The 23,511-nt window shown below is 45.7% G+C and overlaps 1 protein-coding gene across 1 annotated transcript in view; it reads left to right on the forward strand.

The window, feature by feature from the left end:
• CLASP1 (cytoplasmic linker associated protein 1) overlaps positions 1–23,511 on the forward strand; it is a 272,968-nt gene that overhangs the window by 215,279 nt on the left and 34,178 nt on the right. The window contains exons 32-35 of the mRNA XM_027082432.1: positions 7,332–7,475; positions 7,783–7,889; positions 16,243–16,393; positions 21,681–22,072. Coding sequence (XP_026938233.1) covers positions 7,332–7,475; positions 7,783–7,889; positions 16,243–16,393; positions 21,681–22,072 — 794 coding nt within the window. The remainder of the gene's footprint in view (positions 1–7,331; positions 7,476–7,782; positions 7,890–16,242; positions 16,394–21,680; positions 22,073–23,511) is intronic.

A 23,511-nucleotide genomic window follows, 5' to 3' on the forward strand; every position in this document is an offset into this window, starting at 1 on the left:
CCCCGGTCCGGGAGGATCCCACATGCCGCGGAGCGGCTGGGCCCGTGAGCCATGGCCGCTGAGCCTGCGCGTCCGGAGCCTGTGCTCTGCAGCGGGAGAGGCCACAACAGCGAGAGGCCCGCGTACCGCAAAAAAACAAACAAAAAAACCCAAAATCTCTATTCAGCAAAACTATTCGTCAAAAATGAAAGATAAATTAAAATGAAGCCAGCAGGAGACTCTCATTTTAACCTCTCTGCCTCTTTAAAAAGGGCTCACCTGATTATCACCACACAGGATAATCTGCCCTTTAAGTCAGCCAATTAGGGAGGGACTTTAATTATACCTGCAGAACCCCTTCTGCCATGTAACGTAATTATGGGAGTGAAGTCCATCACATGCGCAAGTCCCGCTCACCCTGGGGAAGGGCTGTAAGGCTTACCCACCAGAAGACGGGGACCCTGGGGCCCACCTTACGCTCTGCCTACCAAGGCTTTGGTTTTCGGCGGCCTGGCATGAGTCTTCCATAGTTAGTTATTCGGTAGTTCCTTAGCTCTTACCTGAATAGGGAGCTTTTTTCCCTAACTATGCAAATTGTAATGAGGTTCATGTTAGCAGGTGCATCTCTGCATTCTGAGCACCCGGTGAAATTTTTTTTTCATCCTCGAAGATATTCGTGGCTTTGATTGTTTGGCTTTTAGTTGTATCCATCGAGCACTCACTAGGATGGGCTTGTTAAAGCACAGTATTCAAATGCGTGTTCTTTTGCCCCATACAGGTGAATCCTTCCTGGAGATAGAGCCGCTTTTATTTAAATGCTCTGTTTTGCGGTTCCATCCACTGGATATTTATATAAATGTACATGCTGTTGTCAGTGATGCACCCGCCTTATCCAAGAATTTGAGATGTGTTCTAAAGATTGTCTAAATGAATATAGTGCCTAAGTAAATTAAAATGCTTAGAAATTGTGATATGGTATATATCACTCTGTGCTAAGATTTTAAATTGTCATCACTGTTATTTTAAATCTGCAAGGAAAGAAAACAGGCAGCATTTTCATCTGGATAATTTAGTGCACTAAAGACTTGATTGCTTATCTCTTCTAAGTAGACATATGTTTTGCCTTGCCTGTAATTTGCAGAGTTATTAAAAGGTTGTATCAGGTGCTAGGGAAATCTTGGTGATTTTCATGATCAGAAAAGCACTTTCTGATCATGAACCAAGTTCTCCTGTTGGTGCTGACTTAATTTCCTAAGAGTAGGGCAAGGTTACATTCTAAATACTAGAAGAGCCCTACAGTCTGAAATCTATGCAGTAAACTCTCATATTGACCCTATCCTTAGAGAATATTAATTTTATACAAACAGTACTCGGGAAGTTTGCAGGCAGTGCAGCGCCTCCTCGGTATATCTCCTATTTGGGAAACAACTTTAGACACATTTTAAGCTGACAAAACTCTTGATTCACTGACTTCAGTGTTTTTGATATTTTGTTTCTCTTTTTATGTCAGTGTTCTGGGGTGTTTCCTCTCAGAGGGAGTCGGGTGTTTGAATATTTAAGATGTTGAGGAGGGAGGAAACACAACCTAAACCAAAACACGAGCCAGTCGTCAGGAGGCGCGCTTGCCTGGCTGGGACTGACCTGGATGGATGGAAAAGCCCCACCCAGCTTTAACTGGCCTGCTTTATTCCCAGAGTAACCTTTTCCATTTTTGAAGTATGGGAGTCCTGAGAGTTGTGTTGACCAAACTACACAGACATACGCTGGACCTTTCTTTTTTCTTTTTTTAACATCTTTTTTTTTTTTTTTTAAACTTTTTTAACCTTTTTTTTTTTTTTTTTCGTATTTTAGTTTTTTTTTTTTTTTAACATCTTTATTGGAGTATAATTGCTTTACAGTGGTGTGTTAGTTTCTGCTGTATAACAAAGTAAATCAGCTATACATATACATATACATATACCCCCATATCCCCTCCCTCTTGCGTCTCCCTCCCACCCTCCCTATCCCACCCCTCTAGGTGGTCACAAAGCACTGAGCTGATCTCCCTGTGCTATGCGGCTGCTTCCCACTAGCTAGCTATTTTACGTTTGGTAGTGTATATATGTCCGTCCTGCTCTCTCACTTCATCCCGGCTTACCCTTCCCCCTCCCCATGTCCTCAAGTCCATTCTCTACGTCTGCGTCTTTATTCCTGTCCTGCCCTTAGGTTCTTCAGAATCTTTTTTTTTTTAGATTCCATATATGTGTGTTAGCATATGGTATTTGTTTTTCTCTTTCTGACTTACTTCACTCTGTATGACAGACTCTAGGTCCATCCACCTCACTACAAATAACTCAGTTTCGTTTCTTTTTATGGCTGAGTAATATTCCATTGTATACACGTGCCACATCTTCTTTATCCATTCATCTGTTGATGGACACTTAGGTTGCTTCCATGTCCTGGGTATTGAAAATAGAGCTGCAGTGAACGTTGTGGTACTTGACTCTTCTTGAATTATGGTTTTCTCAGGTATATGCCCTGTAGCGGGATTGCTGGGTCATATGGTAGTTCTATTTTTAGTTTTTTAAGGAACCTCCATACTGTTCTCCATAGTGACTGTATCAGTTTACATTCCCACCAAGAGTGCAAGAGGGTTCCCTTTTCTCCACACCCTCTCCAGCATTTATTGTTTGTAGACTGTTTGATGATGGCCATTCTGACTGGTGTGAGGTGATACCTCATTGTAGTGTTGATTTGCGTTTCTCTAATGATTAGTGATGTTGAGCATCCTTTCATGTGTTTGTTGGCAGCCTGTATATCTTCTCTGGAGAAATCACTAGACCTTTCTGAATGCACTGTGTCTGTATTAGGATAATACAGTGTATTCTAGAGTTGACCTCTGTTGACTTCTGCCTCTGCTACTTTTTAGCGGTGTGAACAAGTAGTTTAACCTCTGAATCCTTGTTTATTATCCATGAAATGGGAATCGTGATATTTGCTTTAGGCGCTGTTGGGAGGACCAACTGCAATAAAGCATATAAAAACCTAGATAGATACTACTCTGTTTGTTGTTGTAGCTTCAGCTATTACTGCTTGAGGGTTGCTTTGGTTTTGCTGCTGGTCCAAATTTTTTCCAGCATTAGGAAGACTTTTTTTTTTCCCATCAGGCAAAGGGAATGCGGTAATGACGATAGAAATTTTAATGGTATGTTTATATTTTAGGGTTCAGAATCCCTGTATGTTTCCCTTATCATACGTGATTCTCTAACATTGAGCACCTGCTTTGTCAAGTGAACTAGCAGATTTATTAGCCCCCAAATGTTGTTTTGAGAAAGGCGGGAAGTAAAGGCATGGCAAAGAAAATTAGAGATTATAAAGGTGCTGTTGCCTGGAGCAGGAAAAGTATATATAAATAGCCTTCAAAAGTCGACATTTCTATTTGAAAAAAATTTTAAATCTCTGATTATACATAGGCAGCGTGTCCTAATCTAAAAGCTCAGAGTTTTACCATCAAATAAGATTTGAACCTCAGCTGAATATGACTGCCTCGCTCAAGTCTCATTTTGATCTGTTTGCAAGAACACTGTTACTTCCAGGAGGCATTGTGATGATTATGAAGGACTTAGCAAATGATGGAGGTTTAACACTGGCAGTTCCTGTTATTATTCTTAAGGATACTGTTACTGTTCCGTTATTATTCACAGACTTTTAGATTGTATAATCTCTCTCTATATATATGACTTTAGAAAAGAAGCCAAATACCTGTACAGCTTACCAATAACCGTGGTTTTGAGCGCGTGCTTCTTGTCTCTGATTAAACCCTACCCCTTTCCTGTTTGTCCGTCCCCGCTTCAGCGTAGTCGAATAGGTGAGGATTTCCCCACTAGGTCAGCCTCCACCTGCTCTGGGCCTGGAGAAGGAAACTTGGAAGAAAATTGTAAACAGGTAGATTTAAAACTGTGTGCTAACTTGCAAAAAGACACTTCAGTGTTTGCATTGAGATTGTTAATCCTGATTACCCTTGTGAAGACACAGAAGATTTTGAAGAACCCTAAAATTAACATAATACTACGTGAGCCAGAGCGTGCGTGCGCGTGCGTGCGTGCACCTGTGTAAATGTTGTGTTTTGGTATGTTTTATGATTAACTGCCTTCCCAAAGAAATAGCCACGTTGCAGACAGGCTTCTACCATATTTTAACAAAATAGCAATGGAGAGATACTAAATTTAAAATGTCCGAAGGTTTTGAAATACCTTCTCTTTGGTGGTTTTTCTAAAGCAATTTTAATCACAGTCTGAAGGGAGCAGTAATATTTGTTTAATAAATTTAAAAAGCCCTCTCCTCAAATTTTAAGTTCTCCATAATTAATACTGACACTGAAACATTTGTCAAAGTTTTATTGATCTCCTGTCTGGAAGAATCCTTTTCTGCTGTGAGGCACATGGCATTCAAGGCCATCGCTAGCCTGCAGGTTCTTTTCAGACACTAGCGCTGAGATTTGAAGGCCCTTTTACCCTCACCCCCCAAGTTCTACTGTAGGGGCACAAGTGGGAGTCATTTCCTTTTAGGTCGCCGCTTGGTCGTTAAAGTATGTCGCCCCAGAGTTGCCCGTTAGAAAACGTCAGCAGCAGAGGTTTTGGTTTGGTCTGGCTTTTCAATGGCCCTTCCTCACGTGGGGCAGGAGCTCCAAGTTGGGACAGCGACACCCTCTGGTTTTGGGCTCATTATTGAACACGAGCTCTGCCCCAGGCTTTTTAAAATGAATCTCTCCAGCCCATGCCCATATTTGGAATTATTCCTGCAGTGAGAGCATATTGATGGTAACGATAAATATAATCCAGTTGTCATCCTTGCCTGGACATTCTGGTATTCAGACTCCTCACTGATACAGAGAGTTGTAGATAAAGTGTTTCAGGATCATAACAGTCTCATTCCTTTTAAAACTTTGATGTGAAATCTTTTAAAAATAATATACTTAAATGATACTTTCCATCCATTTCTGGAGCTTGGGTTTCAGAAAAAGATTTTACTTTGAAAACAGCTTTAGGCCAAAGGGTTACTTTTGAAAACTAATAAAATCATTTACATTTTATATTTTGGAAAATGCAAAAACAAATTATATTCACTTATATGCGTAAGTCACACACATACCATCTGTCCAACGAGTTATTTTCAGAATTCCCTGTCTTTCTATTTGATTTCTTATCAAAATTCAACTTTAGGGTTATTGAGAGAAGGTTCTTCAGTGGGTAGAAGTTGAAGTCTGCTGCTCTTTCTTTTCCCATATGACGAAAAGTCACTAATGTTAAGTAGCCACGAATTAGCACAGTCTCTAGGCCTGTCACCTTGCAGCCCTCTTGTTCTCAAAAGATCCTACCAGTTTTATAATTTGCATCATGGAAAACCCCAAGTAAATTTTTAGTATCAGGTATCTTGTCATTCTGGGAAGAAATTAGGTCTAAAGACAGTGGCACATTTCACATAAAAACATGCTATTCAAAAATGTGATAATACATTTAATAGTTTTCTAATGCCATTTTCAGCATTTTCAACTTTCTTATTAAATTGGTGATGCTGATTTTTTTTTCCCTTGGCCAAAACTCAAGTCTGCTTCTTTGCTTCTCTTTGAAGTGCAGTGTTTTCTGCATGCATTTTTTTCCAACATCTAATAAAATTTTTTTTAATGCACAGATTACTTTGCATGATTTGGGGAATTTGCTTTTATACAAATCATATTAACAGTGTGTTAAATTGATGGTGAAATAGATTTCTTCAGATAACGATTTGTTAAAACTGTTCCAATAATGACATGTAGAAATGTGTGTTTTAGTACAATCAATAATAATGTCTTTTGCCTGTCTTGTGAAAGCACACTGGCCCTTATGATTTAATTTGGTTAGAGAGGCTATTAATGACCATATTTGGAAGTCAAGGGTAAAAGTAAGATCCTTTTGCCCAATGCTGTGCTTAATAAATGCTTATGACATTATGAAAGATAATTTTTTATTGTGTAAAATATGTTATTCTACTGATATTTCAAAATTTGTAATTAAGTTTTCATTTTGGTTAAATACATTTGGGTCTTTGGATTTTTTTTTTTTCCTTCTCCAGGTACAAAATAGTAATTTTATATTAACTGGACCTAGAATTAATTTTAACATTATAAAAGCATTGAAGTGGGATTTTTTTGTGGGTGTTTACTTCCAAAAAATTTCTCAGCAAACATGTTTCTATGTAATATTCTATATAGTGGGAAAAAAATTTAGGATAATTACTGCAATCCTAAATATTACAGTCTTTGGAAAAATAAATGTTTGCTTCTAGTCGAAAGATTTTCATAATAGTTTTCCTTTCTTTTGACTCTTAGAAATTTGTAAGAAATGCCTGTTAGTACTAACTAAAATTTTCTTTTGGAATAGTTCTTCTAAATCAAAACCCTTGTAACTAACTCCGAGGGCACTGTTTTCGAAGCTCGAGCATCATAGCAGGCATGTAGCTTTCCGGGGAAGCCTGGGTCTCACTGCTGGTGTTCTAGCTGCTTGCTCTTCCCCACTTTGCTGCTATAGCCACTACGAGCATATGTTGTCTCTAATAAAGAAAAGTAGAACATTTTCCAAAAGGCAGAAGAGTAATAACTTTTTAATTCGTACCATGTAAATCTAGTTTGCTTCCCAAAGACTGTCTCTGTCCCCAATTCATAGATGTAAAAGTAGGAGTTTTTCAGATGTATTTGAACTCTATTTCTAACGTTTCTTAGTCACTAGGAAAAGTGGTTTTTCAAGATAACACAGTGGTAGCTTGTTCAGAAACTTGTTCTTTCCAGGGTGTGCTAGGAGCCTTGTCCGGTTCTGACTTACTAGAATGGACAATCTTAAGCCTTTTCAAATGTTTTGATTGTTTCCTTGATGTACTCACCAGCTTTGTCCCTAGTGTTGGACAGCAGAGGGAAAAAGTTTCAGGAGTTTATTGTTAATGTGCTGTTGTAAAACCCAAGGCCAAGGTGTTCAGTGAAGCCAGGGCTGATTTTCCATATTGAAGTTTGGCTGTTTATAGTTGATGATGGTATTTTCTCTCGGTGCTGTTTGTTTTTTTTATGGCACAGATGTCCTCTTATTATTTATTCTACTCATACAAAACAGATTTCTTTTAAAAACAATTTTGGGAATTCCCTGGTGGTCCAGTGGTTAGGACTCTGTGCTTTCACTGCTGGGGGCCCGGGTTCAATCCCTGGTCAGGGAGCTAAGGTCCCGCGAGTTGCGTGGTGCGGCCAAAATAAATAAATAAATAAAATAAAGTAAAACAACTTTAACGAGCATTTTGACCAAGATAGGCCATTGTACGTGACGTAAATTAACCATCTCTTCCGTTTCTAGGCAGCACAGATTGTGCTCATCTCTCTGTTTGAATTGAACACTCCTGAATTTACCATGTTACTTGGTGCCTTGCCAAAAACATTCCAGGATGGTGCCACCAAACTCCTGCATAACCACCTCAAGAACTCCAGTAACACCAGTGTGGTGAGCGCTTGGGTCACGGTTGGTGGCCTCCACTTACCCGTCCCCGTGTAGAGCAAATGCTCAGTTGTGTCTGCCACTCTGTCTGCTCCAGCTGACAGCAGTCACTCAGCTTTGGGAATGCCTGCAGGACAGTTGCCCATTTGGGGTTTGTATGCACTTAAAATGGACCTTATGATTCTGGAAAAAATCACCCTGATTATGCAGAATCTGCCCATTTATTTGCACGGGGGTTCAAGGGCCGAGGGGCAAGCGGAACCGTGTCCTGTATTTATCCCTCGCGTGATGGAGCTCTTCTGCCTTCCCCCAGGGCTCTCCGAGCAACACCATTGGCCGGACTCCCTCTCGACATCCCAGCAGCCGGACCAGCCCCCTGACCTCCCCTACCAACTGCTCCCATGGGGGCCTGTCTCCAAGGTAATGCCATTTCAACAGAAGTGAAGACACTAAGGCACCCCGATGACTGTCTAGGTTCCTTCTAGGTTGTTAGACCAAGCTTAATACCAGAAAGTGTATGGGTACCAGGAGCCCACGGCTCCTATAGCCCTCACACAAATCTTAACCGTGTCACTTGGGGCAAAGTGGTTAGCTTCTGTGGTGAAATGAGCGGTTTCTGCTGAATGGTCTCTGAGGTTCTTCTAGCTCTAAATGCTTTCTTCTAGTACCTTAAAGATTTTAAAACTGAAAGTTATGTTTAGAGCCCTGTTTCATGTAGAAAGCATTTAGGAACTCATCACCTACTCTGTCAGCGATAGGAGCACCTACGGGTATTTGATCGTCTAACTAAACCCTTTATAATCAGTCCACACATAGTCTGGGGTAGTTTCCACCCAAGTGGCCATTCTGGACTCACGTTTGAAGCCGAATGCTGCTCTGAGAAGGGATTGAGGACCTGAGAACTAAAACTGGATCAGCATTTTCAGACTCCTGTTGGGACCATGTGAACATTGGCCTAACAGAGTCTGGGGCAGTGCCTTAGAAGGAGAAGAGAGTTTGCCTTGAGATCTTTGGATAACATTTCCCATCTGGCCAGAGCCCTTAGAAGTCCCTGCACGGCGGCTTTCATGACCCCCTGGCAGGTGTTGGAGTTTCTCATGGCCCCACTCAGAGTGGTGACCCTATAGGCCACAGCTTTTAGGAAGGAGCCAGAGGCTGGACCTGCAGGGGTCATGCATGTGTGTTTGGCTTCAAGAAATGCAGGGCTTTGAGATCACTAACAAGAATCAGGAGGCTGTGTCTTAAGGGTTGCTGACACCACGATCTTAAAATTGGAGGAAAATGTCACAAGTATGCCATATGCCATACCCTTTTAAGAGTTACCTCTTCAGCTGGAAGATAGCAAAATGTAAGTGCCTTCAAATTTAGATTTTTTTAATGCTCAAGACTCTTCCAAACTCCTCCATCCTTACCACTGAAGTTGTCTTCAGTTTCTCAAGTTATCATATAAATATTTTGGAAAATGTCAAATTTGTGTTTTTCTCTTGGAGAAACGAAATATTTTGTATACTTAGAGTATCCTAGTGTTTATATTGCTTTATGTTTCATCCTCCTAAGGTCCCCTGGTACTGTACGTAGGTAGAATGAAGCATAGCGTTATGTTTCCAGATTTGGTCTGTGTGGTCATGGTTTCAGCAGGCTGGTATAATTAGACGCTTGAGACCAAAAACTAATGGAAACACGTCTGACTTTCCCCAAGTGTGTCTGTGGCTCAGCGCACTTGTTTTTTAAATGTTACCATCTGTATCAAAACAAACGGTTTGTCTAAAGTGACCCCAGTGTTGGCAGTAAAATCATGGAGTTCTCCTCCTCGGTAGGAGAGAATTTTATGGAGAAGTTGTCTTCTCTGTAAATTGTTGCCTTTGTTTAGAAATGGTACTTCTGCAACATTGGGAAATCTTTTCCTCCATGACACACAGTTCATACTTCTTATTTTTTAGTTATTTCATTAATAGGGTGGCACATTCTTTAGGTAATAAACAAAAGATAAAATTCAAATGAAGTATTTTGTTATATGTGCTCATGGTCTAAGTAAAAGATTGGTGGGAGCTGCTAGCATAATCCAGCAGAGCTAAGACTTGGCTAGGTATTAAGCTTCACGGATGTCCAGATTATTTAAAAATTCTAATTTAGTTTTCCACGTCACCATATTCATTCTTAACTAGCCTGGCCTAAATGTTTACTGTTAGGGTTACAGGTGAGTGGAAGAAATGGGGAGACTTATTTTCAATCTTAAAAAGTCCAAGTGTGACCTAAATATTTTCTTATCAAGCAATTCTTCTTAAAGGGATTATTTAGTTGTGTAATTTCTTTCTTTCTTTTTAAACACAATATGCCTTCAGTCAGTGCATAAGTAGCCAGAATGGCCTTAGCCAACTTGAATTCAACAGGAGAAATAATCTTTCTCACAACCAGAACTGTCCAGAAGTGGGAAAAGCTGCCCCCATGTCATCATATCACGGGAAATATTCAAATGGGCTACATACGTTCTACCAGGAAATTTATGAAAGGAATGAACTCTTGTACTAAAGAGGAGAATGTACTGGGTTACCACATTCTAAGTAGGGATAGACCAATTCTACAGGATATAATCTCAGCTATTTTTCTGAGCGCTGCTCTTGAAACATTTATTTTCTATGACCCGCTATTTTATCTTTCCCATTGGATGTTAGCTTTTTGTCCTTAAGGGGAAGAGTTACTGAGTTGTTTGTTTTTAATCTAACTTTGAGTATCAAAATAAACTAGTTACTTTTTTTTTAGTCCAAAAATTCTACACTCAGATTATGCTGGGAATAAGAAAATACTCTAACATGATGAACACATTTAATTTGATAGTTTAAAAAAAAATCGCTAGTGAGGAATTCATTTTTATCCCCCCAGTAACATTAGAGAAGCCGTAGCAAACAAGTTAGACTTCTGTGGAAGTTCCATCCATCAGTCATCATTTCTGTGGGAGAGAGGAGTCCTGCTTATTCCCAGCGAGCAAACAGATGCTCCAAGTCTTCGGGGAGAAGACGAATGGCCTGGAGTGTTCCATCATTAAACACACATTTACCTTTCAGCTCATCTTACCGAGTGTGATCGATGCTAATTGAAAAACAGAGTTGCAAGGGGCTTCAGCAATTACGTGCAGTCCGTTCCCTTTAAGATAGGAAAAGCATGTGGCCGTCCTCACTCTGGTCTGCTGTGCATTCTTGACAAACATGCCGTGGAGCGCTCAGCAGATAACCTCTGGTAACCCAACAACAAAAGGCAATTTTAGGTGGATTTTACACTCATCCCGTCAGACGATCAAGCGTGTGCACGGACTCAAGGTGGGGATCAAGCTGGAGACCCCCTCCCACAGGGAGGTGCTGGCGCATCCTCTTGGTCCTCCCCCTACTGGCAGGGCCCCAGTTGAGGGGGTCTCCCGTGTCCTCTTGTGCCGCTGACTCAGTGTGTGGCCTAGAGGAGGCCTTTGGCCCTTCTGTGCCATGGTGACTGCTCCCCTCCACACCTTGTATTCCTTATAAAATGGGGCCTTCGCTTTCCTCAGGTGAAGACCAGCTCTGGACCACTGCTCTCAGAACCGCCATGAGTGCCGGGGCAGGCGCGCTGCTCCGTAGGGACCCTGGTCCTGTGGACCCCTTGGCCTGGTGTCCCATTTGCGGTCAGCTCAGTTCACGCCCGTCCCGTGTCTCTGGGTCTGTTGAACTGCAACAGTTGTTAGAACTCTGGCGGGGCCTTTGCACACCCAGGTCACTTAGGGACACCTGGCAGGTCAGGAGAGCCTGTGTTCTCAGGCGCACTTTAGTCCTCATATCAGGTCACGTGAGCATTCTCCCCTCTCGGAGCCAGCCTGTGGGCCATGGCCCGCCCCCGCCCCCCCAGTGGTGCTGTTGTTTTCACAGAAGGAAGTACCCATCTGAGGGTCGTCCTGGTGGGGGGACGCGTTGTCCCCTGCCTGAGTCATCTGGCCGGGTGGCACCTTCCCTGAGGCTTCCTGCTCTCGTCCCTTTGGTCCCATTTGAATTAAGGCCCATGAATCCTTCTTTGGTTCTTTCTGAAATAACTGATTGCATTATCTGCAAGTACATCTGTGTTTTTTGCATGTAAGTGCTTGTAATTTCCTTTACACACACACAGTCCTGTAGTTGGAATCTCATGTGATTTAAAAACATAAATGCAGAACTCAGAACTGGTTCTTGCCCCCGAATGGTGCAGCATGACTCTGGGTAGAGCTTTGTCAGGGAGAGGGGCTCTAGGACACAGAGTATAGTGCCGCCCTTGCCTGTCTTGTCTCTTTCTCTGACTCTCGTCTTCTGATCACCACAGTCGGTTGTGGGGTTGCAGTGCCGATGGGTGGTCGAAGCAGCCAGCTCCCTTTCCTCAGCCTAGCTCCATCCCCACCGCTCCCTCCCACAAGACTCTCAGGCGCCCTTACTCTCCCAGGTAACGAGCTACCTGTTCCACTTCTCTGAGGTGTCACAATATTATTGCACTTCCAACGTCGCCTCAGGTCTCTGGGGAAGCCTCTCCGCCGCCTCCGGCTGAGACCAGCGGGGCTAGAGCCTTGGTGAGAAGTGTGAGCCAGGGGCGTGGCCTCGGCCAGACCTCTCGAGGACGCTCCTACGGTGCCCCCAGGAGAGGGGACCATTGCATCAACTGGCCACATCCACCGACATCTGTGGTTGCAGCGCTCAGGCCCTGGAAGGGGCTCGGGCGACGCATGCCGTCAGGGCCGCGACCGGGCGCGGTGTCCCCAGCCTTCTGCTCGACCGCACAGGGCTGCTTCCTCCCGAACCTGAGGTCCTCGGTCCTGCTGTCAGTGGTGTGGGCCAGTGTCCTTCCTGATGTCCCGTCCTGAGGTCCCGCATGTGCCGATAGTCTGAGGACTCAGATCCAGAAAGGCAGCCCCGAGAGGTGCCCTCCCCGTGACATCCCATAAAGGGGGCCCAGCACCGGGCGGGAGAGCCGTGGGGTCCCCACAGGCTTCCGGCCGAATGCGACAGTGCTTTACAAAGGAGGCTCCATGGGCTCCTACGGGTTCGTGTTTGAGGGTCTCTTAGGTGCTTTTTATAAACGTCCAAAGATCAGAGGATCCCTTCCCTGGAGCCCTGTGATCACGTGAGCAGAGGACGGAGCAGTCCAGCTGCCTCTGCTGTGTGACATGACTTTGAACCCTCTGTGATAGGACAAGGGTAAAGGCAAAACAAAAAAAAGAAGTCTGTTACTTTTGAATGCCTCAGAGATAGCTTTCGCACAGAAGATTTACATTCTTACTTTATGTCCTCGACACAGTGAGACTGTATGTAGTGAACAAGCCAGCTAAGTGTTTTAACAGCATCTTCCTTTGGAAACTCTCCCAGTTCTGAAAGTAGCTTCTAAAGCGTGCAGAGACTCCTGTGGTGACTGTCCAGATGCGCAGGTTGGGGCACGGGCACGTCGACAGTGACACGGCTGCGTCCTCAGTGTTAATAACGCGTGCCACTGCATTTGTCTTAAAGGTTAGTCGTGCCTCAACGTATCAGACCGGTTGATTGACCGTCTCCCAGTACACTGACCCGTGTGCCTTACTGGGCACCAAGCTTCACCCCCAGCCAGTCTTCCCATCCGGCCACTGAGACCACCCTCCAGAGGACATCTGTTCCCAGAGTCACCTTTTACACGTGTGTACAATGCTACAGCCAGCGCTTCACAAACAACTACAACTTCTGTTAACTGTCGGAGGGAGAGAGAGTGGACCCAGAGACCTTTACACTTAGAGAACCTATCGGTTACATAAAACTAAGAGGAAATCTGTATCTTTTCTCTTTGCTCTTCGCCAAAACCCTATCGATTCATGAGAAGGAACAATTATCCTCATTCCATACCTAGTATCTTTTCCCTACAAAATGACAAAGAAGACGCTCTCAGAAGGCACACTTCCTGTCTCCGGCTTTTCTTTCCTTGGTGACCTGACCTCACGCATCTCCCCGCCTGCGCTGTGCAGCCTTTCTGCAGGGTGAGGCCAGAGCCGCCTTCTGCCCCGGTATTGGGTGCCCTGGCCTGACCTCAGGTCAGTGTGTATTGACCGATTGAGCAACTCTTCCTAATCTAAAGAACCCTATGGAAACCTTTCTGGAGTCTAATCACAGTGTTTACAGACTCCTAGGACCTGGCCTTTAACCTAAGGGATTATACCTCCGAGCTAAAACAAGACAGAATGTGAGGGCGGGTGGCAGATTGGGGTTCACCCAACCAGGTCTCTTCTAAGCAGAGCTGCTGCCTCCCCCTTGCTGTTCCCTTGTGGGTATTGCTTGTCGGGACCACATCACCTGTGATTCCCTGATGACGGCATCCACGGGAGTGTCCCTTTTTCCCTATGAAATATGGGCTCACGGGTATTGACTGGAAAAAACGCAAACGCCAGAACGTGAAATGGCAAGGAAAGCAACACTGTCTGCTTCCCTTTAGAGGAAAATAATGCTCTCTGTCACCTGGAGCTCACAGTTTCCACTTCATACCAAGGAGATGCTTCAAAGCTCAAGCTAGTGAGTCTAAAAGAAGTGTCCCCAATAGATTGTGCCTGGCCGTGCGCACGTTCTCCTAAATTGGAAGTCTGAGTTGGTTTATAAATTGAACGTAAGAAGGAGGAACATTAACTGGCAGAATCCTTTATTTTCCTATTTTAAAGAGAGGCTGCTCTCATGCTAAAGTTATATGAACCGAAATGAGGTATTTTAAGAAAGTTCAGGGTAGGAATAATGGGATGAACTACATGAAACCTAACATCTTCTGAAGCGACATGGAGAATAATATTGTGACATCCCTTAAAAGCTGAACGTCCCCCAGACTTCCTCCTGTCCATCCCTCCATCCTTCCTGTTTTGGTTTGGTTTTTTCCCTTTTGCATGGGCTATGTTACTCTTTTTGGTTGTTGTGATTAATAGTATTTTCAGGCATCTTTTTACATCTCGTATACATATTTTTTGTTTAAGTCACATTCAACCTTTATTTATGAAAAACGGTGTACTGGCCAGATGTATAAATGCCTTTGCTCACACATAAGCTGGTGCTGTGCTGTTCTAGAAGGGGCCGGGGAGGGGAGCGGTCAGGGGGCCCCAGTGCTCCCCAGTCACGCTTTCTTCATGCCAAAGGAGTATTAGATAATGTTATGAACTTAGAAGGGGTTGAAATCTTGAATTCTGTTCAGGTTTTTTGATTCTGCTTCCTGCCAGCATATACACGGAGTCTTAGCTGTAAACGTGTTGAAGCTCACGTTTCTTTTTGTTTGATGGCCAGAGCCAGACTTTGAGTTGGCGTGTGTTTTTGTGAGCTCTCCAAGTGCAGTTGGGGTATCTGTGTTCTTTCATTCATCAGAAGAGAAGAATGGGTTCTACCTGGGCCAGGTTTGCAACAGGAGAGTGAATTCATCTCGCAGGGTGAATGAATTCAGATCTTGTACTCTGGCAGGACACTCGGGTCATTACAGCCTCCAGCCAGTAGAGGTCTGGCTACTCCAAGTGAGCGCTGTTCAAATCTTGTCTTGTTCATCTGCCCAAACCTTTAAAAAAAAAAAAAAGTGTGTGTGTTGAGGGGGAGGTTGGTAAACATTTTTTGTTTATAAGTTACAGGGAAGTTTCCTCTCAACAGAATGCACAGGCCTGGCTGGGTTGCCCTTAGCCGGGGTTCCCACCAGTGGGTGACTGGTTTCAGTTATTTCTCTTTGGAAGAAGAGAAAGATCGGTCTTCTTTAGTCGTTAAGAGTGAATGTTGTTGAATGCTTACTTATATACAGCCAAGGATTCTTTTAATGTCCTTGGCAGTTCTCAGCATAGCTCAGGACTGTCTGGAGATAAAATCAGACCGACTCATCCGATTTTTTTCTTGAATACTTTCTTGGAGCAAGTGACGGTTTATTCTTTTTGAGGGAAGGTAATGGTTTTTGTTCTTAGGATCTTCTGTCTGTTTCAGCGTACTTTTCAAACATCTAAAGGTCACTTGTTGATACACTGCATTACGCCAGAAGGCTGTTGAGGATTTTTGCTTTCCTTTGTGTTTTGCTGTTTATGCTAAATGTCTGAAAGGACGACAGTTGACGTCACTTTTCTGTAAGGGACAAATATCTCTTGCTTTTTGGAGTGCTTTTAGATATTCATCTGGAAGTGTGACTCATCTTTATAAGATCTGCTTTCACTGTAAAACTCCCACTATCCGCGTCTAGAAGAATTTGGTTATTCAAGCCAATTCCTGGATTAGATGGCCTGAGAGGCTTTCAGGAGTCCGTTGGTGGATCTGACTTCGAGGCATTTTCTACTCTGGGGTTTTATTTCATAGGTTTCTGATACTGGTGAGCATAACCCAGCTTTCTGAGGTCATGCACTTTGCTCCTTTAAAATTTGTGTGTAATAACTAGCTTTCTTTTCATTTATTTGTACATTTGAGACCAGTAACAACCAAACTGCTTTTTTCCATCTTCAAGATACGAAAGTTATTTTTCCACGTCCATTAACCTCGTGCATCGTCACCAGTTGTCACTCTTTGAGTTCCTGCATTCTCGTGGTTCTTGTTTCCCACTGGCTCTTATTGAGTGCTGATGTCATGTGTTTGGGACCAGATCTGACAAGGAAGCTGTATGATTCAATTGTCCAGTGGTGGTGCTCTTAACAAAAGATGTCTTCCTTATCATTCCAAATCACCTAAAGAAACTATAATTATGTCTTACTCCGTAAATGATTAGAAGTCATTTTTACCCATACCTCAATTTTATGCATGTGCCTTAATTTAAGAAATGAAATATTTTTGCTCTTTAGCATGCTGGACTATGATACCGAGAACCTGAACTCTGAAGAAATCTATAGTTCTTTGCGTGGAGTGACAGAAGCCATCGAAAAGTTTAGTTTTCGAAGCCAGGAGGATCTGAATGAGCCCATTAAAAGAGACGGCAGGAAGGACTGTGATGTCGTGAGTACCCGCAGGCTAACTAACAGGGCCATTCATCAGTGAGGGGGCGGTCACCACCCAGGCCGGTAGAGAGCTGTGTGTCCCTTCAGGGATACTCCTGAACGCTGACCGCGGCGATTACTGAACTCCAACATTATTTTTATCTCGTGGTTAGAATGGTACGATTTTAAGAGGCCCAAGGCAACTGTGCGGAATTGCAGCAGCCCTCAGCGGTCCTGGTGAAGAATGTTAAATGCCCTTCCTCTCAGCTGGCTTTCATTTATCCGGGACACGTTTTTGTTCCTCTGATATGATAAAAACAGTGAGCCTGCGCCCGGCGCCAGCGTGGCTGCCCGTGAGCTGCAGCCTCCTGCAGAGGGGCAGAGTGGCGCAGGACAGATCTGCAGAGGAGACGATGTCACCCTCCGAGCACGGAGGCCACGAGGTCACGAGGCACTTGTCGGGTCAAGTAGGAGGTTGTCGTCTGAGAGGGGCCTGTGAGAAGGCAGAGGGATGGGAGTGGGCACGGGGGGAGGGAGAGGGTGGGCGTGCCCTGGTGTTGGGGAGGCCCTGGGAAGAGAAGGGCCCTCACACCAGGGGGTGCACAGCCATCGTCCAGACTACTCTGGGGTCCCTGAAGGATTTTTAACCAGGGAAGAGCCATGGTCCCACGCACGTCTGAGGAGGGTCGCTGTCCCTCTGCGATGGGGAGTGACCCAGGAGGGAGCTGGGTCGTGTAGCGCGTGAGCAGAAGCGGGAGAGCCGGAGAGTCCGGCAGGGACTGTTGAGGAAGTGCTGCTGCACCGCAGTGAGGTGATGTCATGGGGAGAAGAGGCGGTGTGGACCCCTGTGGAGCGCAGTGAGACATCCAAGCAGACGCAGCCATGGGCCTTCGGGTGCGCAGCCTGGAGTTGAGGCTGGCGATTTGGGCTGCAGGTGGAGGTTTGAGGGACACTGACTAGATGCTTGATGGTAACTAAAGAAAAGTAAGTGAAATCAGCCAAGTGGAGGAGGGTAAGGGCCGAATCCTCAGGAGCATCACCACGAAGGGAAAGACAGAAGAAGCGGGCTCAAGAAGGAGAGCAGAGGAGAATGTGGCGTCCTGGAATTCGAGGGGGGCTTTCGGGAAGGATGTTCCAGCCAAAGGGGTCTCGAGTCAGACATGGACTGAAAGGGCTCCACTGGATCTTTTTTTTACTGTCTGCATTAAATAGTCTATTTTAATCTAGAATATTTAAACCACACACAGTTACTCACCGGTGTTTGGATGTAGGGCCAAGACCTTTTCTTTGAGATTGGGCCCCCGTCTGGACTTCCATCTTCTTTTTCTTAAATAGCTTTTAGACCTAATCACAGTCTGCAGTTTCCAGGGTTAGTTTCTCCGGGAGTCCATTGGGTGTTGTGAGCAGAGCTGAGAGCAGAGCTGGGAGTGGACACGAGGTCACAGTGGGCCGAGGGCCGACTCGAGCACAGGCTGGAGCGAGGAGGGGCCGACGGCGGGTGTGCAGTGGGAGAGACCTGGCCCGTGTGGCGAGAAAGGTGTTGGCTCTGCAGTGGGGGCAGTGGACGATTCATGGACACGGGTCCTTAAGGACGTGGGGAGGTGGCGAGACGGGGGCCCTGGGGGAGCGGGTTGGCCTTAGCCAGGAAGGAGAGGAGTGGGCCTGTGGGAGCAGGACTTGGAGGGTGTCCACGCTGGCAGCTCTGCTGTCCACGGGCAGCGCTTGTGCTGAGGGGACGGGAAAGGCTTCTGAAGTGCACGCGAGGAGCTTGGGGTCGGGTGTGGTTCTGATCAGGGAAACAGAAGTCCTGCCAGGAACAGCAGAGGCCCCAGGAGAAGCTGGATGACGGAGGTGTATAGCCAGCATGTAAAGAAAAGAAGGAAGAAAAAACACCTTTAGAGAGAGCCACCATTAACACTTGGGTGTGCATCTTTCTATCCCCTTAGGTGTACCTGTACATGTCTGTGTGTGCAGGGGTGTATGGAGTGTGTTCTTTAAGGTAAAGCTGACTTCATAGGGTGCCTCCTGTGTGGTGTCATCTTTCATGTGCCTTCTTGTGGCTGGATGATAGTTCAGCGTAAGGATGTCCTCGGTGCCCTATTTGGGAACGTTTAAGTTGTTTCCAACTTTTCAAAGTATGAAAAAACACCATGCCAGATGTTGAAAGGAGTGGGGGGAAGGTGGAGAGAGCAGGCCCGTACCAGGATGGGGAAGCGGGGGGCCAGGAGGGGCTGCGGGACTGGCAGGGGGTGGCAGACGGGGCGCTGACGGGTCTCGGCTCAGAGGGGCGGGGAGGGGAAAAGGAAGAGTTGAGGAAGTCCAAAGTCAGCATCTTCGCCACTCGTCACCAAATGTTAGCTAAGAAGCCGCTATAAAAGTGCACTAAGTGTGGAAGAGTCAGGCACCCGCATCTCTCTGCTCAAGCTTGACCAGCGGGCCCAGTCTGGTCAGACAGAGTCCGTCAGGGCGCAGGTCACATCCAGGGGGAGGGTGGGTCACACAGGCAGAGACAGACACAAACGCGTGCATGTCCAGCCTTCCGGGCAGTTACAGAAATCCCACAGGCAGATTCTGAGGTTCCATTTCTTTGTTTCAAGTAGAAATTAGAGCACTTGATGCCAGAAGGGACATCGGGAACGAGCGTAGTACTGATGGCCTGGAAAATTGATGCGGCTCTTTTGGAGCTCAGTGAAAAGGCATATTCAGCAAAAGCGATTTTAAGTTTCATATCCTTTATCCAAAAATCTAACTTCTGGCAATCTGCGCCGAGTAACAAACTTGACAAAAGGGAAGAAAGACGTTATTTACACAAAGTAGCTTATTTCAGCATTATTTATAATAGCAAGAAACAAAAACATTAAGGAAAACACAGAAGGGGAATCAGGCAGTAAATCTTATTAAAACACAAGAAATAGTGGTGTGATTAAACATTATGGCTGCAAAGTTTTTATTTACGTGGGACGTGCTGATCCTTTGAGGAAAGCAAAATATATGCTGTTCTGTGCACTGTGATTCCCACTCTATAAAATCTGCATGCAGACTAAGACTGGGGTAATATAATATACCGAGTTAAGAAAGTACGATTTTGTTGTTAAAAGTGATTAGTATTAGGAGTTTAGTTTTCTATTTTTCTTTTTTTTAATAAATTATTTTATTTATTTTTGGCTGCATTGGATTTTCGCTGCTGCGCGTGGGCTTTCTCTAGTTGTGGCGAGCGGGGGCTCCTTCTGGTTGCGGTGCACGGGCTTCCTCTCACTGCGGTGGCTTCTCTTGTTGCGGAGCACAGGCTCTAGGCACAAGGGCTTCAGTAGTTGTGGCTCTCGGGCCCTAGAGTGCAGGCTCAGCAGTTGTGGCACGTGGGCTCGGTAGCTGTGGCTTGTGGGCTCTAGAGCTCAGGCTCAGTAGTTGTGGCGCACGGGCTTAGTTGCTCCCTGGCATGTGGGGTCTTCCTGGACCAGGGCTCCAACCCACGTCCCCTGCATTGGCAGGCGGATTCTTAACCACTGCGCCACCAGGGAAGCCCTAGCTTTCTTTTTTGAATGTCTGAAGTTTTTAAACCCTTTCTCCTTTTATAAATAATCTTTTCATTATATTAATCATATACGTTTTACTTTTAGAAGAGAGTTACAAAGAGAAAAAAATTAAAATCATCCATGAATCATCTTATACCGAGAGAAAACCCCTGTTAAGTCTCATTTTGTTCATGTCTGTACACATATTATATATTCTTTTATATCCTAACAGTTATATTAGGACAAAATCTTCTGGGTGGGATGTGTAAGAACCAAACGCATCCCAGCAGTTCCACTAGGAACTGAAAGAAGGGACTTGAACAGATATTTGTGTACCAGTGGTCAGAGTGGTGTTAGGCACAGTAGCCCAAAGGTGGAAGCAGCCCAGGTGTCCATCAACAAATAACTGGATAAACAAAACGTAGTATGCACATGCAGTAGAATATTATTCAGCCATGAAAAGGAATGTAATACTGACACATGTTACAACATGAATGGACCTTGAAAACATTATGCTAAGTGAAATAAGCCAGACACAGAAAGACAAACACTGTGTGATTCCACTTATATGATGTCCCTAGAGCAGTCAAATTCATAGAGACAGAAAGTAGAACAGAGGTTTCCAGGGCTGGAAGGGGCAGGGAGTTATTATTTAATAGGTACAGAGTTTCGGTTGGGGAAGATGAAAAAGTTTTGCCCAAAGTATAACATAGTGGTAATGGTTACACCACACTGTGAACGTGTTTGATGTCACTGGATTATACACGTATGAATTACATGATTGAATTTTTAACATACATACATAAAACTACAATAAAAACCGCACAAAGGCATAAGCGTAGGTGACAGCGGTGCACCTTGTCAGCAGCACAAGTAAAAGGTGCCACAGGGCTCACCAGGGTGGTCTGGCTGCCTGGAAGTGGTTCCCCCACTGTCCTGTAGTCACACGTCTGAGATGAGGGAAGTGACCGTTTTGCTCTGTCCCCTGCAGTCGGCCACACTTGCTCTGTTCCCTGCAAAGGGAGCCAGACAGGCCAGTGTGCGCAGAAGAAAGGACCTCGGGGAGAGAAGGGGGTCAGAAACATGACACAAGGACCAGGGGCCCAGAGGTTTCACTAGTTGAAGACAAAACTCAGCGCATATCAGGAAAAACATTTTCAGACAATATTAAAGACCTGTTCTTTGACCAGTGTAAAGACCAGTTCTGAGAGTCAGAAATCCCCAAAGGAAAAACCATCTGCCTGGGGGATGTCATGTTCTCCATAGTGAGACGTTTCACCACTTGAGGGGAATATAGCAGGGGACTCGTGGGTGGTGGGACCACTGTAGGTCTCGAGAGGGTCATCGGGGGAGCATTTGTCCATGGCGTTGTGTCAGGGTGTCAGTGAGAAAACCCGTCCTGTCGGTGGTGAAGGAAGTTGGCTGGGGTGTTGTGGACACCTGAGGTTCCTGGGGAACTGGGGGTGCCAGGTGTGCAGACTGCCTTCTCAAGGGCTCCTCAGAATTTCATGTCACTAATCTGTCAAAAATGAGTCAAATTAGTCAGCAAATGCAAAGTAAAACAGACATTCCTTGTAAACTAATGAATGAATAGATGAGAACATCAGCGTGTTCTGTCCCCTCTGAGGTAGCTTATGAGCTAGGTATTTACAAATGGAGGCACTAACAACCGTCCTTTTGTCAGTGGCCAGACTTCAAGTGAGAAATCTCTGGCTCTCCCTAATAATTGTGAAGATTTAAAGGAAAAGTTTGAGATAAGCACTGAAAAGGAACTGACAGTGTGTTGTGCCCCAGGTGTCCCGCGACGGTGGCATCACCTCCCCCGCCACCGAGGGCCGGGGCGGCAGCGACGCAGTGGAAGGAGGCCGGACGGCTCTGGACAACAAGACCTCCCTCCTCAACACCCAGCCCCCGCGTGCCTTCCCGGGGCCACGGGCGCGGGACTACAGCCCCTACCCCTACTCGGACACCATCAGCAGCTACGACAAGACGGCCCTGAAGGAGGCTGTGTTCGACGACGACATGGAGCAGCTGCGAGACGGTCTGTCTCCCTTGGTGCCACTCCCACCCCCCACCCCCCAACCAGGGCAGCTCCGGGCACGCGAGGGTGGACTGGGGGCCTGCTCTGCTCAGTCGTCTGTGTGCCTGGGCGCGGGGTCACACAGAGGATCCACGGGGAAGGCCTTGTGAGGAACCACGACCCGGGCGGTGGTAAGAGCGGGGCGTGGGCAATGGGGCGCCCGAGTGCAGCCTCTGGTGTGCGCTCTCCCGTCCCACTCTGTGGCCGGGAGGCCCGGAGCCCTGTTGGGTGGCTTCCCTCTGCTCTCTCAGCAGCATTTGAGCCAGGTCTCCCGAGCTGCTCGTGTCACCTTCGGTCCTGTAGGTGGGGAGGGGATCTAACCTGCCCTGGGCACCTGCGTGGCGTGTGCTGGCTGCTGAGACAGGGATCATTCCCATCATACGGGTTAGGAAACTGAGGTCCAGAAAGGTGAAGTTACTGCCCCAAGTATAATAACACACTTGATATGGAGCAGAACTGGTCTGGGTTTTTTTCTGACACTTGTGTTAAGACCAGTGCCCATTACTGAGTAACGAGTGAGTACCTATTGCTATGAAGTATTTTTAACTGGAAGTTATTTTTTTCTCTTTTCACCTCACTGGCGTGTTCATGTGTTTTGGTTTATTTCAACTTAATAATTAATTTAAAAAATCTTATATATGTATACTTTGTTTCCAAGTCTGCTATTTTATGTTGTTTTCAATTTTGAATGAAGAATTATATTAGGACCTTAAATCAGAATTCTAAGCAGTTAACATTCAGTGAAGGCCTACTGTGTGTCGCAAAGGTTGTGGCTTGCCAGGGCTGGCTGTGCAGGGAAACGAGACACAGCCCCCGGCCCCAGTGTGCAAGGCCCCGTCAGGGGAAACAGGCTCATCGTGGTGGCAGGCGTAGAGGCGAGGGCCATGTTAGCAGTGGCTGCTGGATCCAGGGGAACATGAAAGGAAGAAAACTGCGCTCTCGGTGGATCAGGCAGTGATGGGACCCTAAGACAGAAGGGAAGGCCTTCCATGGTCTGAAAGCACAAGTAGCTTCGGGGCTTGAGAGCGTGACCCCTTGGCTGTTGATTGCTACTTGCCAGTGGGGAGCAGGTCGGTCTGTACCCAGCCGTCCGTCTGCTGGGCAGGAGGCTGGTGGTGGAGGGTTGACTTGGACTTGCGCTGCCTAGGAGTTGTGGACCATTGCCTTTCTTTGCTCATAGAGCTGGCACAGCGTTTAACTTACCCAGTTGTTGGTCTTGTTTAAGACAGACTGGAGATTGGGATGTTGGCTGTAATTTATCCACTAACCATATGCTAAAAGGCGTAAAGGAAAAGGTAGGATGGCAGGGGCAGAGATGAGAGGGTTCTTGAAGACGTCAACTTTCTCATTCTTAGAAGCTAAAGAAATATGTGAGTACAAATTTAGGTTCCTAATGATTTGTCTTTGTTTTTTCATCCTTTCTACTTAAAGTGAATATTCAGAGTTGAGGTCTCTTAAAACAGGGGTCCCCACCCCCTGGGCCGTGGACCGGTACCAGTCCGTGGCCTGTTAGGAACCGGGCCGCACAGTAGGACACGTGAGCGA

Source organism: Aethalodelphis obliquidens, unplaced genomic scaffold (assembly GCF_003676395.1).
Source record: "Aethalodelphis obliquidens isolate GAN/ISIS:26980383/991018 unplaced genomic scaffold, ASM367639v1 scaffold47, whole genome shotgun sequence".
Classification (NCBI taxonomy): domain Eukaryota; kingdom Metazoa; phylum Chordata; class Mammalia; order Artiodactyla; family Delphinidae; genus Aethalodelphis; species Aethalodelphis obliquidens.